This window comes from Hemitrygon akajei, chromosome 31, assembly GCF_048418815.1.
Source record: "Hemitrygon akajei chromosome 31, sHemAka1.3, whole genome shotgun sequence".
Lineage (NCBI taxonomy): Eukaryota > Metazoa > Chordata > Chondrichthyes > Myliobatiformes > Dasyatidae > Hemitrygon > Hemitrygon akajei.
The window spans coordinates 11,952,611-11,970,641 of NC_133154.1; the positions used below are offsets into that span (position 1 = coordinate 11,952,611).

At 45.7% G+C, this 18,031-nt stretch overlaps 1 protein-coding gene across 3 annotated transcripts in view; it reads right to left on the bottom strand.

Moving 5' to 3' along the window:
• The window catches only part of LOC140718962 (immunoglobulin superfamily member 1-like), a 49,823-nt gene that overhangs the window by 1,610 nt on the left and 30,182 nt on the right, over positions 1-18,031 (bottom strand). The window contains exons 1-3 of one of the 3 annotated variants that reach the window (XM_073033253.1): positions 5,081-5,633; positions 3,652-3,687; positions 2,988-3,272 (exon numbers count right to left, since the gene is read on the bottom strand). In XM_073033253.1, coding sequence (XP_072889354.1) covers positions 2,988-3,272; positions 3,652-3,687; positions 5,081-5,108 — 349 coding nt within the window. In that variant the 5' untranslated portion in view covers positions 5,109-5,633. Of the gene's footprint in view, positions 1-2,987; positions 3,276-3,651; positions 3,688-5,080; positions 5,634-18,031 lie in introns of those variants that run through there. The other 2 variants (XM_073033252.1, XM_073033251.1) reach the window with 2 other exon arrangements.

Genomic DNA, 18,031 nt, shown 5'->3' on the forward strand with positions numbered 1-18,031 from the left:
ATATCACCGGCATATGCTGTGAAATACGTTGTCTCTGCGGCAACAGTACAATGCAATACATAATAATAGATTATTTTATACTGTGAATTGCAGAAAGTATATGTATATTAAAAAATATAATAAGCGGTGCAAAAATAGAAATTTTTAAGAAGTAGTGAGGTCATGTTCATGGGTTCAATGTCCATTCAGATATCGGATGTCAGAGGGGAAGAAATTGCTTCTGAATTGTTGAGTGTGTGCTTTTAGGCTTCTGTACCTCCTTCCTGATGGTAGCAAAGAGAAGAGGACATGTCCTAGGTGATGAAGGTCCTTAATGGTGGATAAGGAACTGCTCCTTGAAGATGTCCTGGATGCTACGCAGACTAGTGTCCATAATAGAGCTGACTAATTTTATAATTCTGCAGCTTAATTCCCCCGCCCCATACCAGATGGTGATGCAGCCAGTTAGAATGCTCTCCATAAAACATCTGTAGAAATTTGCGAGTATCTTTGACGAGATACCAAAACTCCTTAAACTCCTAATGAAATATAGCCACTGTCTTGCCTTCTTTGTGGCTGCATCGATATATTGGGACCAGGTTAGATCCTCAGAGATATTGACTTTCAGGAACTTGAAATTACTCACTCTCTCCACCCCCTCTCTCACTCTCTCCACCCCCTCTCTCACTCTCTCTCTCCACTTTTTGATTTACTCTCGATTCCTGCAGCCGCAGAGTCTTGTGTCTCTCCTTTCAATCGAGCCACGATTACAGGGTTGGCAGCTTTAAACGATCTGAGTCACGGTCCAGAAACGATTACAGTATTGTACTGCAGTGACAGAAGTGTTTCCCGGGGTGTCTAACTCTTCGGAACATCCTGAGCCGGTGAAAGGCACAATCGAAGTGCGCATGCTGTTCTCAAAGAAACCTGTTAGTTCTAATTGATCACACAACTGAGCTGTGGAATCAGATGCAGCCAGCTAACTTTTCTACCGGCATATTCAATAAATAAACGTACTCTCTAGAATCTCTGACAGCTAACACACATGCAGGAATTAAAACAAGAATATATCTGAGATATACTGTGGTTAGAGGCATGACAAGGATTGAGACAGGGAAGGTTGATGGGTGACAAAGAGGAGAAAATTTTTTGATGGGAGGGTCAGTGTTAAGGTGGAAGGGAGGAGTGATGAAATGACATTAGAGATGATGGTGCAAGGGACATCTAAGGAAACAGAGCCCATCTCCGGAGGAGGTGCGAATGGCAAGAGACAACAATGACAGCAGAGGTGGGTGTACGTCTGTAAGGAGTTTGTACATTCTCCCAGTGACTGCGTGGGTTTCTTCCAGGTTCTCTGGTTTCCTCCCACGGTCCAGAGATGTAGCGGTTGGGATAATTGGTCATTGTAAGTTGTCCCATGATTAGGCTGGGGTTAAGTCAGTGGTTGCCGTCCAAAAACGTACCGGTTGGTAGGTTAATTGGCCATTGTAAAATGGCCTGTGATTAGGCTAGGGTTCAGTCAGTGGTTGCTGGGTGACACAGCTCAGAGGGCTGGAAGGGCCCATTCCACGCTGTATCTCAATAAATACAGAACCAATAGGAAAGTGTCCATTGCAATCAGTACAAGAGACTTCAACTGGTAGTGATAATAACATCATCAAGTTGGGGATTAGGGACATTATGTTGCAGTTAAGAAAACCGTGGGTCAGGCCACACTTTGACATTTTCCATCACCCTGTTATTGTGAAAGGCGGCACGTGGTTAAGGTGTCGGTCTAGTGATCTGAAGGTCGCTAGTTCGAGCCTCAGCTGAGGCAACGTGTTGTGTTGCAAGGGAATCAACCACACATTGCTCTGCGACGACACCGGTGCCGAGCTGTATGCCCTTCCCTTGGACAACATCAGTGGCGTGGAGAGGGGAGACTTGTAGCATGGGCAACTGCCGGTCTCCCATACAACCTTGCCCAGGCCTCAGTCATCATCGAAAATCGATAGACAGCCGAAGGGAATTGTGAAAGACAATGCCAAGCTGGAGAGGGTGCAGAAGAGATTCATGAGGATGCTACCTGGACTTCAGGATTTGGGTTACAAGGAGGGTTTTTCCTTGCTGGATCTTTATTCCCTGGAGGACAGGAGAATGAGGTAGACCAACTTATGGAAGTTTATGAAGGATATGGATAAGGTAGATAGTCATAGTCTTTTCCCCAAGTTTGCGGAGCCCAAAACTAGAGAGCACAGATCCAAGAGGAGAGAGACTTAAGAGACCTAAAGGGCAAATACTTTACACAGAGAGTAGTGAATACCTGAAATGAGCTGCCAGAGGACGTGGTCAACTGGAACATTTAAGAAGCATTTGGATGGATGCCAGGAGAGCTATGGGCTAAACATGGGCCAACTGAGACTAGCAGGGGGATGTCATGGCTGTGGGCGTCTGGACTACACACGGGTATATTCTGCGCTGTTGTACTTTACTGATATTCTATATGTGCAAGGACTGGGCATCAAGTAGTGGTGTCACCTGGGATGTAGGGTGTCAGAGCCAGTGCGCACCACTGGGGGGCAGTGTGGTGTAGCGTCCAGTCTGGGGTTGGTGCTGCCCCCCAGTGTTCACTCGGAGGGAGACAGGCTCTATTGTGGTTGACTGTGGATTGATGGCGGGAGGTTTGATTGTGTGTACTTTGTGCTGTGTGTGACTGTTGGTACTGTGTTTTGCACCTTGACCCCAGAGTAATGCTGTCTCGTTTAGCTGTATTCATATATGGTCGAATGACAATTAAACTTGAATTGAACTAGTTGGGCCAACTAGTCCTGCTGTATTACACTATGCCTCTTTGAAATGACGGAACAAATTATTTTCAACCCATCTGCTGTTTGGAGCAGCAATAATGGGTCTGGAATTGTTGAATGTTGATTCCGGATGGCTGTGATATATCCAGCTGAAGAATGAGATTGTTCCCCTAGAGATTACATTGAGCTTGGTCAGAGCAGTAACTAAGGACAAGGACTCACCTGTCGCGGTCAGATGCACATAATCACTGTGGGTTGACAGCACAGACTTAGAGATCTGATACCGGCAGGAGTAAACGCCTGAATCGTAGATGGTTACAATTTGGATCTCAAAGGCCACATCAGAACTGTTTCCCACTTCTTTTCTGAATCGCAGATCCGAGCCTTCTTTGTAGCGCATGAAGTGCGTGGGTGGATCTGGTCCAGGAGCTATACAGGTGAATATAACAGAGTCTCCGAGTGCTGAACGAGGAGATGACTGAATCACGTGTAACGAGGGCTTAGGAGCTTCTTTTAAAAAAAACACAGAAGGGTAATTAAATCATTTTAAGTGAATTCTAAGATTTTCCTTAGATCCGCTGTTCCTTTCTCACTCCTCCACTTGAACTTACACCCTCTGGTTCTAGGTGCCTGCATTCGCAGGGAAAAGTTCTCACTATTTATGTTCCTGAAACATTTTATCAGTAACCTGCTCTAAGGAAAACAATCTAGTCTCTCCTAAAACAACCAACATCCCAGTAAATCTCCCCGGCACTCTCCGCAGTACTGAACACAGTATTCCCACTGTGGCTTAACCAAAGTTGTATCAGAACTCCCACACTCTGATGTTTCTGTGCCCCGAACTGAAACAGATACTTCCTTCACCCGTTTAGATCCAGGCACTGACCTTTCTTTGCGGCCTCCCGGAATCCAGACGCGTGGGCTGTAATGAAAATAATAACCTGAAGAATTCAGTCACACAAAAAAAAAGTATCAACACAAGAGAGATTTCATGCAGACTTTGTCAGGGTTACGAGTAATCAATATTAGCTTTATTTGTTACGAGTACACCGTTGGCGTCAATGACCAACACAGTCGGGGGATTATGTCGGCGGCAGCCGGCGGTGTCGCCACGCTTCTGGCGCTAGCGTGGTGTTTGTCCGACAACGACGCGAAACCTGTGCGGGAGAGTTTTTAAAGAGCGGGTTCCACTCTCTCGACCTCGGAAGTCCGGGTCCAGTGGTACGAACAAGTGCCACAAACTGGAGTCTCCCTCGGTTACAGTGGATGACCACGACCCTTCATGCCCTTGGCTCTCCAACGGAGCGCTGCAGTACCGCCCTCCTGGCCGTTGGGTCTCATCCCTAAACCGTGCGTCTTTTGAACGTGACAGGAAACCGGAGCACCCACCGGGTGCCGGCGGGAGCTGAGCCGCCGATCTCACCGCCGGCGTTTGTAAAGGCGTTGCGGCTGTGCCGCGTATTCGGGTGTGAACAGCCGCATTTAGTGCTAACTGCACTCAAACCAACCATCTGGATTAAAACAGCAGAACTCCTAAAGCTTCTCAAGAGCATTCTCGGCATAGGGTCAAGGGAATATTAGCAGGTTGTCGGGTTGCGCTCCCAATGAGAAACATGTGGGTGAGAATGGGGTAGGGGGCAATAAAATATCCTTGAGGGAGATCCGGGTGGAGTGGGAAGAGAATCCTTTTCCTGCTAGCAGGTGGAACTGGGGCTTGTGTGATCTCACCCAGATGGATACAGCCGCTGCCTCACGGGTTCCATCCGCACCTCAGGGTGCCGTGCGTGTGAAGTTCACACGTCCTCCCCATGACTTGTTTGGACTTCTCTCGAAGAGCTCCAGTTTCTGGGCGTCTGTATGAAGGGGTCCCGTTCGTTCCCTGCGCTAGTGTTGTTGCGCTCAGACGTTGGGGGATTAATGACTGCCCCCCCCACTAGAGCCCCCTCAAAACAAGTGACGCTCATTTTCCCCCATCAGTGAATTACACACACCTCAGCCACACTAACCGAATGTTTCTAGGGGTGCGTAGCTAACCCACGGTGACAGTGGAAACCATATACCTGTTGAACAGTCTCAGCGCATTTATAGAACTGTAACACTGCGGAGGAGAGGCCCGTGGGTGGACTGCTTGCTTTGACCATAAAATATCTCTCAGGCATCAGCGAAGGTTCCCTGCCCCAACTTACTGCTGACGTCTCGGGAACTGCCATCCGTTCTGAGTGGTTTAACAGGAGTCCCCCTTGCCACTGGGAGAACCTTCCTTCCCCGCAACCATCGCCTTTGACCAGGTTGTCAATGGAGGTGTACACACTCACCGATTAATAAAACAGCCAAGAGCAACATTTTGTGGCGATTCTCTCCCGATCTTCAGCCTGCAAGCGGACGTTGTCCAGAGGGGACTGTGCGCAGCGCTGTGAGCAGGACGGGGCATGGACCACAGTGCGTGACCCGCGCCTCGGAATCCTCGGTGATTTCAGAGAAACTGCTATCTATAAATAGCTGTTACCTTGGTCCTTCCGCTAACCGGAGGCGAATCAGTTCCCCTTCGGGCTATTGGTCTATAACTTAGCTATAACTCGGGCTATAACTTAGTGAACGAAAGGGCTGAGCCCGGAGAATTAACAATAGGAAATCTGCAGATGCTGAAAATCAAAGTAATACACACAAAATGGAGGAACTCAGCGGGCCGGGCAGCATCTGTGGAAAAGAGTGAACAGTCGATGTTTCGGGCCGGACTCGGAGAGTTTGATTCCCGACCAATGGAACTGGGTGGGATACGTGGGTAGTGAACCCCCGGGATACAGAGGGTTTGTAACTCTAGCAAACAGTCCGCGTTCTCAACTTTCTGTAACGACAACCCTTGCCAAAGGAATCCCATCCGAAAAGTGGAGATGTGTCCCGGCGGAATTTTCTTTTTAAACAGTAATGCCCCCAACCCCTGAGTCTATAGGAAAGGGAATTATGTTTGCATTGGAGGGAGACGATAAGAGGCTATTAATTAATAAGATGCTTACATTGTTGCATGAGGTACGGTATAAGACCATAAGACTTAGGAGCAGAATTAGGCCATTTGGCCCATCGAGTCTGCTCCACCACTTCACCATGGCTGATCCTTTTTTCTCCTCCTCAGCCCCGCTCCCCATAACCTTTGATGCCGTGTCCAATCAAGAACTTATCAATCTCTGTCTGAAGTACACCCAACAACCTGGCCTCCACAGATGCACAAGGCAACAAATTTCACAAATTCACCACCCTCTGGCTAAAGAAATTCCTCCGCATTTCTGTTTGAATGGACGCCCCTCTATCCTGAGGCTGTGCCCTCTTGTCCTAGACTCTCCCACCATGGGAAGCATCCTTTCTACATCTACTCTTTATAGGCCTTTCAATATTCAAAAGGTTTCAATGAGATCCCCCCTCATCCTTTTAAATTCCAGCGAGTACAGACCCAGAGCCATCAAATGCTCCTCGTACGATAACCCTTTCATTCCTGGAATCATCCTTGTGAACCTCCTCTGGACCCTCTCCAATGCCAGCACATCTTTTCTAAGATGAGGGGCCCAAAGCTGTTCACAATACTCAAGGTGAGGCCTCACCAGTGCTTTATAAAGCCTCAGCATCACATCCCTGCTCTTGTATTCTAGACCTCTTAAAATGAATGCTAACATGGCATTCTCTTTCCTCACCACCAACTCAACCTGCAAGTTAACCTTTAGGGTGTTCTGCACAAAGACTCCCAAGTCCCTTTGCATCTCAGATTTTTGGATTTTCTCCCACTTTAGAAAATAGTCTCCTAATTTATTAATACTACTAAAGTGCATGACCATGCATTTTCCAACATTATATTTCATTTGCCACCTTCTTGCCCATTATCCTAATCTTTTTAAGTCCTTCTGCATCCTACCTGATTCCTCAACACTACCTGCCCCTCCACCAATCTTCGTATCATCTGCAAACTTGGATACAAAGCCATATAATTCATCATCTAAATTATTTATACACAGCATAAAAAGAAGTGGTCCCAAAATCGACCCCTGCAGAACACCACTAGTCACTGGCAGCCGACCAGAAAAGGATCCTTTTATTCCCACTCACTGCCTTCTTCCAATCAGCCAATGTTCTAACCATGTTAGTAATTTTCCTGTAATACCATGGGCTCTTAACTTGTTAAGCAGCCTCATGTGTGGCACCTTGTCAAAGGCCTTGTGAAAATCCAAAAAAAACAACACCCACTGCATCTCCTTTATCTCTCCTACTTGTAATCTCCTCAAATAATTCCACAGGTTCGTCAGGCAGGATTTTCCCTGAAGGAAACCATGCTGACTTTGTCCTATCTTGTCCTGTGTCACCAAGTACTCCATCACCTCATCCTTAACAATTGATTCTAAAATCTTCCCAACCACTGAGGTCAGGCTAACTGGTCTATAATTTCCTTTCGCTGCCTTCCTCCTTTCTTAAAGAGTGGAGTGACGTTTGCAGTTTCCCAGTCCTCTGGCACCATGCCAGAGTCCGATGATTTTTGAAAGATCATTTCTAATGCCGCCACAATCTCTAATGCTACCTGTTTCAGAACCCTAGGGTGCAGTTCATCTAGTCCGGTGACCTATGTACCCTTTGGTCTTTCGGCTTTTTGAGCACCTTCTCCCTTGTAATAGTAACTGCACTCACTTCTCTTCCCTCACACTACAACATCTAGCACACATCTTCCACAGTGAAGGCTGACGGAAAATACTCATTTAGTTCACCTGTCACCTCCTTCACCCCCGTTATTATTTCTCCTGCCTTATTTTCCTGTATCCACTCTTACCTCTCTTTTATTTTTTACATAGTTGCAAAAACTTTTACATCCACTTTGATATTTTTTGCTAGCTTGCTTTCATATGCCATCTTTTCCCTTCGAATGATTCTTTTAGTTGCTCTCTGTAGGTTTTTAAAAACTTCCCTTTCTTCCCACTAATTTTTGTTTTGTTGTATGCCCTCTCGTTTGGTTTTTACATTAGCTTTGACTTCCCTTGTCAGCCATAGTTGTACTATTTTACAATTTGAGTATTTCTTCACTTTTGGAATACACGTGTCCTGCACCTTCCTCATTTTTCCCAGAAACGCAGGCCGTTGCTGCTCTGCTAACATCCCTGCCAGCAGCTCCTTCCAATTTACTTTGGCCAGCTCCTCTCTCATACCACTATAATTTCCCTCACTCTGCTGAAATACTGCTACATCAGATTTTACTTTCCCCTATCAAATTTTGAGTTGAACTCAATCATATTGTGATCACAGGTTCCAAAGGGTTCTTTTATCTTAAGCTGCCTAATCACTTCCGGTTCATTACATAACACCCAATCCAGTATAGCTGATCCCCTAGTAGGCTCAATGACAAACTGCTCTAAAATCCCCTCTCGTAGGCATTCAACAAACTCACTCTCTTGAGATCCATTACCAACCTGATTTTCCCAATTGACCTGCATGTTAAAATCTCCCATGTGACTATCATAACATTGCCCTTTTGACAAACCTTTTCTATTTCCTGTTGTAATCTCTGGTATACCTCCCAGCCACTGTTGAGAGGCCTGTATATAACTGCCATCGGGGTCCTTTTACCCTTGCGGTTTCTTAACTCAACCCACAAGGATTCAACATCTTCCAGTCCTACGTCATGTCTTTCTACTGATTCGATGCCATTCTTTACCAGCAGAGCCACGCCACCCCCTCTGCCAACCTTCCTATCCCTCCGATACAACGTGTAACCTTGGACATTCAGCTCCCAACTACAACCATCCTTCAGCCACAATTCAGTGATGGCCACAACATCATACCTGGCCATCTGTAGACTGCCATCAGTTACCAAAGCAAATTCCCTCAGTGGCCTCTGCTGGGAACTGGCTGCATGCAATGGTTGAATGGTTGCCTTTGATAAAATTGTTCAGATCTCTGCATACATTTTATGTTTGTTGATTGATTTTCCTCATAAATTTTGTCAACTAAATATTATTTCATATCTCAATCTTTTTATTTGGTAGTGATCTGCCACCAGGCTCAAGGACAGTTCCCACCTTGCTGTTATAAGACTACTAAATGGTCCCTTAGTAGATAGGATTGACTCTTGATCTAATGATCTACCTTGTCATGGTCTTGAACCTTATTGTATACCTGCACTGCACTTTCTCTGTAACTGTTACACTTTAATCTGTATTGTTACTGTTTTACCTTGTTCTACCTCAATGCACCTGTAATGATTTGATTTGTATAAACTAGAGGCAATCCTCTTCCTGTAAAGGCATGTGGCATCGACTTACCCAGCACCTGCAGATTCACCTACCTGGGCACCATCATTCAGCAGGATGGTGGGACCAAGGCTAACATCCAGTGCAGACTCAGCAAGGCTAGAAACATCTTCAGATCAATGAGCAATGTATGGGGATCGAGTGCAGGTCCACACCAAGGTGAAGCTGTACCAGGGCTGTGGTCTGTCCACACTCTTGTTTCAACATGCAGGTGAACTGGGAGAATCAGGTTGGTGCTGGACCCCAGGATAGGGAGTTTGTAGAGTGCCTACGGGATGCATTCTTGGAACAGCTTGTACGAGAGCCGACCAGGGACAAGGCTATTCTGGATTTAGTGTTGTGTAATGAACAGGATTTGATAGGTGATCTTGCAGTAAAGGAGCCATTAGGAGGTAGTGACCATAATATGATAAGTTTTTATCTGCAATTTGAGAAGGATAAGGGCAGCTCGGAGGTGTCAGTGTTGCAGTTGAACAGGGGAGACTATGGAGCCATGAGGGAGGAGCTGGCCAAAGTTAACTGGATGGATAGCCTAGCAGAAAAGACAGTGGAACAGCAATGGCAGGTATTATTGGGAATAATGCACAAGGTGCAAAATCAGTTCATCCCCCAGAGAAGGAAGGATTCAAAGGGGAGAAAGGGGCCACAGTGGTTGACAAAGGAAGTCAGAGATTGCATAGCATTAAAAAAAAGGAAGTATGACAGAGCTAAGGTGAGTGGGAGGACAGATGATTGGGAAATTTTTAAGGAACAACAGAACTTAACTAAAAAAGGCAATACGGGGAGAAAAAATTAGGTACAAACGCAAGCTAGCCAGGAATATAAAGGAGGATAGCAAAAGCTTTTTTAGATATGTGAAGAGAAAGAAGATAGTTAAGAACAATGTTGGGCCCTTGAAGAATGAATTGGGTGAAATATCTCAGAATGGCGGTGCAGGCTCGAAGGGCCGAATGGTCTACTTCTTCACCTATTGTCTATTGTCTATCCCCACCTAGTATGGAGGGGCCACTGTACAGGATCAGAAAGGGCTGCAGAGGGCTGCAAACTCTGCCAGCTTCACCACGGGCACTAGCCTCCCAGCATTGAGGGCATCTTCAAAAGGCAAAGACTCAAAAAGGTGGCATCCATCGTTAAGGATTCTCATCACCCAGGACATGCCCTCTTCTCATTACTACCATCAGGGAAGAGGTACAGTAGCCTGTAGACAGACACTCAACGTTTTAGGAATATATAATGTTTGTTTATTATGTGCCGTGTCGTACAACATGGATGATTATGGTCTTGTCAAATTTTTCTACACAAGTGGTTTGCCATTGCCTTCCTCCGGGCAGTGTCTTTACAAGACGGGTGACCCCAGTCATGACCAATACTCTTCAGAGATTGTCTGCCTGGCATCAGTGGTCACATAACCAGGACTTGGGATATGCACCAGCTGCTCATACGACTGTCCGCTGCCTGTTCCTATGGCTTCACATGATCCTAATTGGGGGTGGGGGGAGCTAAACAGGCGCTACACCTTCCCAAGGGTGACCCGCAGGCTAGCGGAGGTAAGGAGCGCCTTACACCTCCTTTGGTAGAGATGTATCTCCACCCCCACCACCATATATATAGTGGCAGGGTGGAGAGTGGAGATACGTCTCTACAAAAGGAGGTGTAAGGTAAAAGGTATAGGAGGTGTGTATGTATATTTTAACACACACACACACACACACACACACACACACACACACACACACACACACACACACACACACACACACACACACACACACACACACACACACACACACACACACACACACACACACACACACACACACACACAATAAATCCACCCTAAATATATAGACTGAATTTATATGTATAGTGTATGTGTGTACTTTATATATACAAACGTATATACACACATACACACGTATATACTATACATATAAATCCAGCCTATCTATCTATCTATATATCTATGTGTGTATTGCTACAGTGAAACAACAAGTTTGACGACTTGCCGATATTAAACCTGGTTCTGATGTTGCTTCTCTCCCTGCTGTTGTCCAACATGCTCTAAACCGGAGAACCGGCTCAACCACTTTTCCCACCTTGCGCCCCTTCCCTGCCACTCCAACCCCCCCCCCCCCCCCCCCCACATGCTGCCCGAGGTTTCTTTTATGTGGCCACAGCCATGAGGAACTGCTCGCAGGGTCTGCTACAAATAGCTCGGCCTTTATTGAAAGCAGAAGCTCTGGACTTGATAGAGGTGTACATGATTAAAGAGGCAGGGAGAGAGCGGGCTTTTTCCCAGATGGCTAATACAAGAGGACATAATTTTAAAGTGATTGCAGGAAAGTGTAGGAGGTATATCAGGGGTAAGTTTTTTACGCAGTGAGTGGTGGATGGGTGGAGCACCCTGCCCGGGGTGGTGGTAGAGGCAGATGCATTAAGGGCATTTAAGAAATTCTTAAATCGGCATATAGATGATAGGAAAGTGGAGAGTTGTGTCGGAGGGAAGGGTTGGATTGATTTTAGTGTAGGTTCAAAGTTCGGCATGATATTGTGGGCCAGTGCTGTGTTCTAATGCTCTATGTTCTAAGATGATCTGAGCTCCTGCATTGTTGGAAAGTGCAAGGAATGATCAGCCCTTCTTCGCATTGGACCTAACCATAAACACAAGAGATTCTGCAGATGCTGGAAATCCAGAGCAACACACGCACAGAATGCAGGAGGAACTCAGTAAGTCAGGCAGCATCTACGGACCCTTCTTCAGGACTGGAAAGGAAGAAGCCAGAATAAGGAGGTGGGGGTGGGGGTAGGGGAAGGAGTGCGAGCTGATGGGTGAGAGGTGAAGCCAGGTGGGTGGGGGAATGAAGTGAGAGGCGGAAGGTGGAAGATGAAAAGGGAGGAAGAAGAAATCTGGTAGGAGAGGAGAGTGGACCGTGGGAGACCTTACCCGATCCATAAACCTAACCTAAATCTAATGATAATCCTATACTTACGTCAGAGCTCAGATTCAAAACCCAGCCTTAAATCTAACCTTGGCCTGGATTTGAACTCCAGGCCAAATGGATTGAAAAAGCAGGGTGTCTGGACCAGAGCCAAGGGTCGGGTCGGTCCTGCTCTCTCTTCTGTGATGGTTACTCCACTCTGCACTGAACTGAGGCTGTGGCCTGCTCCGGCTGCTCCGGGCTTCATGTCTAAGGACTCACTTTCGTTCTGAATGCTATTTGCTTACTTTTATAGTTGGCACAATTTGGGGTTTTTTTTCTTTCTGCACATTGGGTGTTGGTCTTTTTTTCCTGGGTTGTTTTGTGGCTGCCTGTAAGGAGACGAAACTCAAGTATAATGTATACATACTTTGATAATAAACATACTTTGATTTTAAGCTTAATCCAATTCTATTCAAGCTGACTCTCAACTACAAACCCATAACACTACACTCACTATCTTTACCAATTTAACAGTGCAGTACGCCCGAGCCTGGGACTCAGTGTTTCCTGGTTTATAGTGGTGCCCAGGAATATGGAAATGTGCAGAAAGCTGAAATCAGTTGTAATTACACAAGACATTAAAACTACTGTACGTGAAAAGGGCTGGAGGGCAACCTTAGGTAATTTCTAAATAAGTACTTGTTCAGTACAGCATTGTGGGCTGAAGGGCCTGTATTTTGCTGTAGGTTTTCTATGTTTCTAAAAAGGATATGGGAAGAAGGCAGGTGTATGGGGTTGACCGGGATCCAGGATCAACCATGATGGGATGGTGGTGCAGATTCGATGGGCTGAATGGCCTAATTCTGCTCCTATGCCTTATGGCAACAACAAAAAATAAACAGTGCAAAAGAGGAATTATATCTAGAATAAAAAGGGTTAAAACCTGACTGACTTGTTTGCAGCGTGACCCGTCACATTATATGTTGCATGCAAGATAACTAATCAAGCCTTACTAACTGCTAACTGTAAGTTTGCTCGAGACACAGACACGAAGAACAAAGGAGTGCTTGTTACATGGGACAGCTACTTTGTGTAACCACTAATCAAGGATATCTGGCAATGATCAGAGCTATAACGAATGTTTAACAAGCAGCCCCAGACAGTGCTCGGGGCTCAGTCAGGCTCTAAGGGCAGGACTCTGTAGGGTGACGCAAACTTGCTAATATGTAATCTTAAGTAAGCTGTGTTTGACAATTTTTCCTTTGGTCAAAGCCTAAAGTCTTCTGGTAGAGAGGCAGATCAACTAAGACAACTAATGGGGTGGTGTCCATGGGTTCATGGACCGTTCAGTAAGTTTATGGCAGAGCCAGAGAGGAAGAATCTGTTTCTAAAACACTGAGGGTGGGTCTTCAGGCTCCTGTACCTCCTCCCTGATGGCAGCAATGAGAAGAGGGCATGTGCCGGGTGGTGAAAGCCCTCAATGATTGATGCTGCCTTCAGGAGGGCACGGAGCAACCACTCCCCACTGAACATCGACGGCTCCTCGGTAGAGGTCATTAAGAGCACCAAATTTCTTGGTGTTCACGTGGCAGAGAATCTCACCTGGTCCCTCAACACCAGCTCCATAGCAAAGAAAGCCCAGCAGCGTCTCTACTTTCTGCGAAGGCTGAGGAAAGTCAATCTCCCACCACCCCCCGCCCCCCCCATCCTCATCACATTCTACAGGGGTTGTATTGAGAGCATCCTGAGCAGCTGCATCACTGCCTGGTTTGGAAATTGCACCATCTCGGATTGCAAGACCCTGCAGTGGATAGTGAGGTCAGCTGAGAAGATCATCGGGGTCTCTCTTCCCGCCATCACGGACATTTACACTACACGCTGCATCCGCAAAGCAAACAGCATTATGAAGGACCCCACGCACCCCTCGTACAAACTCTTCTCCCTCCTGCCATCTGGGAAAAGGCACCGAAGCATTCGGGCTCTCACGACCAGACTATGTAACAGTTTCTTCCCCCAAGCTATCAGACTCCTCAATACCCAGAGCCTGGACTGACACCTTACTGCCCTATTGTCCTGTTTATTATTTATTGTAATGCCTGCACTGTTTTGTGCACTTTACACAGTCCTGGATAGGTCTGTAGTCTCGTGTAGTTTTTTTTTCTGTGTTGTTTTTTACGTAGTTCAGTCTAGTTTTTGTACTGTGTCATGTAACACCATGGTCCTGAAAAGCGTTGTCTCATTTTTACTATGTTCTGTACCAGCAGTTATGGTCGAAATGACAATAAAAGTGATTTGACTTGACTTGCCTTCTTGAAGCACCATCTCATGAAGATGTCCTCAATACTGGGGCACGTTCAGCCACATCTTCATGAATATCAAAGCCACACTCCTGCTCCTATTCCCTTTTCCAGGCCCAGACATTTCCATGATGTTTTTTAGTGACATCTCCCTACAAACTGTCTCCCATTTCAGACAAATAATGTTTGGTTCATCTCTCAGTTCGGGTGGATGTAAAACTTGTCCTCACGTAACCTGAGGAAGAGCGAGCAAAACTGTTGAATTATGCCTGCAGTGAAAGACGTTGACATAAGTTTTAGAATGATTAGAAACAAGTGTGAAAAGAATTCAAAGTTGCTTTCCAAACTTGCAGCCTTGAAAATGAGGCCAAGGTTCTGTCACCAACCCGTTAAGTTTCTTAACTTGATCTGGTTGCAGCTAATGATTGCCTTTTGTTTCAACAAATGATATTGGTACATCTGGTGTGGTTTAATACTCTTTGGAACTGTTGCTCAAACTGTCTGAGTTGATTTAGAATCGTAGAGAAGTACAGCGTAGAAACAGGCCCTTTGGCCCATCTAGTCCATGCCAAAACCATTTAAACTGCCTACTCCCATCGACCAGCAAACCCCTACCATCCATGTACCTCTGAGTTTTTTCCATGTAAGAGTGTTCCAGTGTCGTGGAGAGCACTCCAAGTGAAAACATTAAAATTAGTTTTTTGATGGAATACAAAGAGATGGATGAGGAAATATTCTGCTTTCTTCCAAAGTTGCCAATTGTAGGAATTAGGCTCATAATACGCTCTTTTGAAGAACCTGTGTTGAATGTCAGTCTCCGCACAGAGAGATTCCCACCTCCTCCTTTTCCTCCTCTACTGTTGCTTCTCTGTAACTTTTTCTGAAGTCTCGTTTGAATTAAGAGCATTAAGATATCAAAATTCAGGCTATATGAGGTTATATAGCCTGGTGAAGGCGGCCCAGTGAATTGTCAGTATGGAGCTCCCAGGTCTGGACACCGTCTATTCCAGCAGACTCAGGAGGAAAGCAATCAGCATAACCAGAGACACCGCACACCCCGGCCGCTCCCTGTCTGACCCGCTGCCGTCCAACAAAAGGTTCAGGACACTAAAAGCCAGAACAAATAGACTGAGGAACAGCTTCTACTGTCGTGGTTACTTGAAATGACCAGGAGACGCAGACAATTCTTCGAGAAGTTTAAACCTTTATTTGCAAACAAAGGCTGAGGCAATCAATGAACTTGTCACGGAAAGCCCGCCGAGCTCCGGTGTACAGCATTCTTTATAGTAATTTCTTATCTCAGTTACATTTCGGTTTTATCAGCATACCCAATCATTCTTTAGTTGCATATCATCTATACATTAACTAATCAATCGCTCTTGCCCAGCTCTCGGTGCGCCACCAGTATTTCTTTCCAGTTCACATCTTGGGCCTCATTCGTGGCCACGGTTGTTTCTCAGTCAGCCTCCCTTAACCTCCCTCACATTCCATTTCCTGTTCCTACCATCCTGTCAGCCACCGTTATCTCTTCATAAGCCATTCTATTGTATAATATATGGAGTACATTTCAGATAATTAGTGCTGCTAATGATCAATATAACAGGTCTTCTTTAACTGCCACAGTATGTAGCTAAGAGAATACAAGGTATCCAGTAAAGCAATACATAGCAAAATGTGTCTAGTAAAATAATACATATTAATATTCAGTACATAGGAGTGATTACATAGTATAGTAAATAGCTGGTACATAGTGATTGTATTTCAGGTATATATAGTGATTATGTCAGGTATATTTCTCAATACTACCCCAAAGCTGTGGCCTCCATCACACAACTCCCACACAGCAGTGACTGAAACTGTGAGCACACACAGGGACTCAAATACCTGCACTAACGGCACTTTGTGCATTACTGTGATATTCTGGTGCTACTTATCTATTTAATACCGTTTTTCTATCACTGTCTTGTTTTTATCTGCCGCTTTGTTTGATTGCCTGAGAGGAAGCCAAACAGAGTTTCATTGTACCTGTGTGTAATGACAATAAAGATCATCCAGTTCAATTTAATTATTTATTTATTGAGCTATATATAGAGAGATTTAATTACTGAGATCTGCGCAGGTACTGTAAACCGTTGTGCTAACACTATGCTACGGTGCCAGAGAGATATCGGTGTTTTCCTGGTCCTTCGATCCGCGCTGCGCGGTAATCTCCGATTTAACCCTAGCCGGACCACGGGTCAATTTACAACGACCAATTAACCTACCACAGAGTCGACTGTACTTCCTTAGAAGGTTGGCGTCATTCAATGTCTGTAGTGAGATGCTGAAGATGTTCTATAGGTCAGTTGTGGAGAGCGCCCTCTTCTTTGTGGTGGCGTGTTGGGGAGGAAGCATTAAGAAGAGGGACGCCTCACGTCTTAATAAGCTGGTAAGGAAGGCGGGCTCTGTCGTGGGCAAAGTGCTGGAGAGTTTAACATCGGTAGCTGAGCGAAGGGCGCTGAGTAGGCTACAGTCAATTATGGAAAACTCTGAACATCCTCTACATAGCACCATCCAGAGACAGAGAAGCAGTTTCAGCGACAGGTTACAATCGATGCAATGCTCCTCAGACAGGATGAAGAGGTCAATACTCCCCAATGCCATTAGGCTTTACAATTCAACCGCCAGGACTTAAGAACTTTTTAAAAGCTATTATTAATGCTTTTTTGAGATAGTGATTTAGATGCATATCATATTTTTTACTGAGTTAAGTATTGTATGTAATTAGTTTTGCTACAACAAGTGTATGGGACATTGGAAAAAAAAGTTGAATTTCCCCATGGGGATGAATAAAGTATCTATCTATCTATCTATCTATCTATCTATCAAATGGACTGTGGGAACGCAGGCAGTGACGCGCGAACTCCTTGCAGGCAGCGGCGGGAATTGAACCCGGGTCACAGGGACTGTGAACCGTTGTACATCATAGAGACGTACAGCACGGAAGCAGACCCTTCAGCCCAACATGTTCACACTATCCCATCCCAGGGCGGTACTGTGGCAACGCACCCGATTCGGATTCTAACCGCTGGCAGCACACCTGGCGCCAAGCTGCAGAGCGAGTGAGCAAAGTGATAAGATCTAATTATTACTACTTCAAAAATCAGAGTTACTAACACACCCAAACAAAAACGCTGGGAGGAGACACCGAGGTCGTAAATAGACGCGGAATAAAACCAAGCGTTTCATGTCGCCACAATGTTTCAGGGGCGATCAGTCACTGTAATAAATATTCCTTTGCACTTTTTTTTTAAAAAAATAAAGCACACTTGTTTTTAAATCCCATGACTTGTTTCGGAGGGGAAAAGGAGACAGACACTTGACAGCGCGGCGGAAAGGCAACCAGACGCCGACTGCAATACAGTTGTGAGCAGACAGACAGTCGCAGAGGGGGAGGAAGTGATACGTCAAAGGAACTGAGGCTCTGATCGGGCAGCCCATTTGTCCCCCTTGATTTATTATTCTCTGGCGGGCAATTGACCGGCAAACCTCCCCCCCCCCCCACACACACACACACACACACACACCCACCCACACACCCGGCATTGATTGACTACTGCTGGGAAGCAGAGATGCTTGAAGGAAAATGATTATTCAAGAAAATGTTGGGGGCGGGGGATTTATAGAGGATTCTGTTCATTTCAAGAAGATGAGGGTTCTCTGCCAAGTAATCAGTGGTGGGGCCATTAAAGGAAAAAAACTCATAGCAGGCGATGAAAATTTCTCCTGAG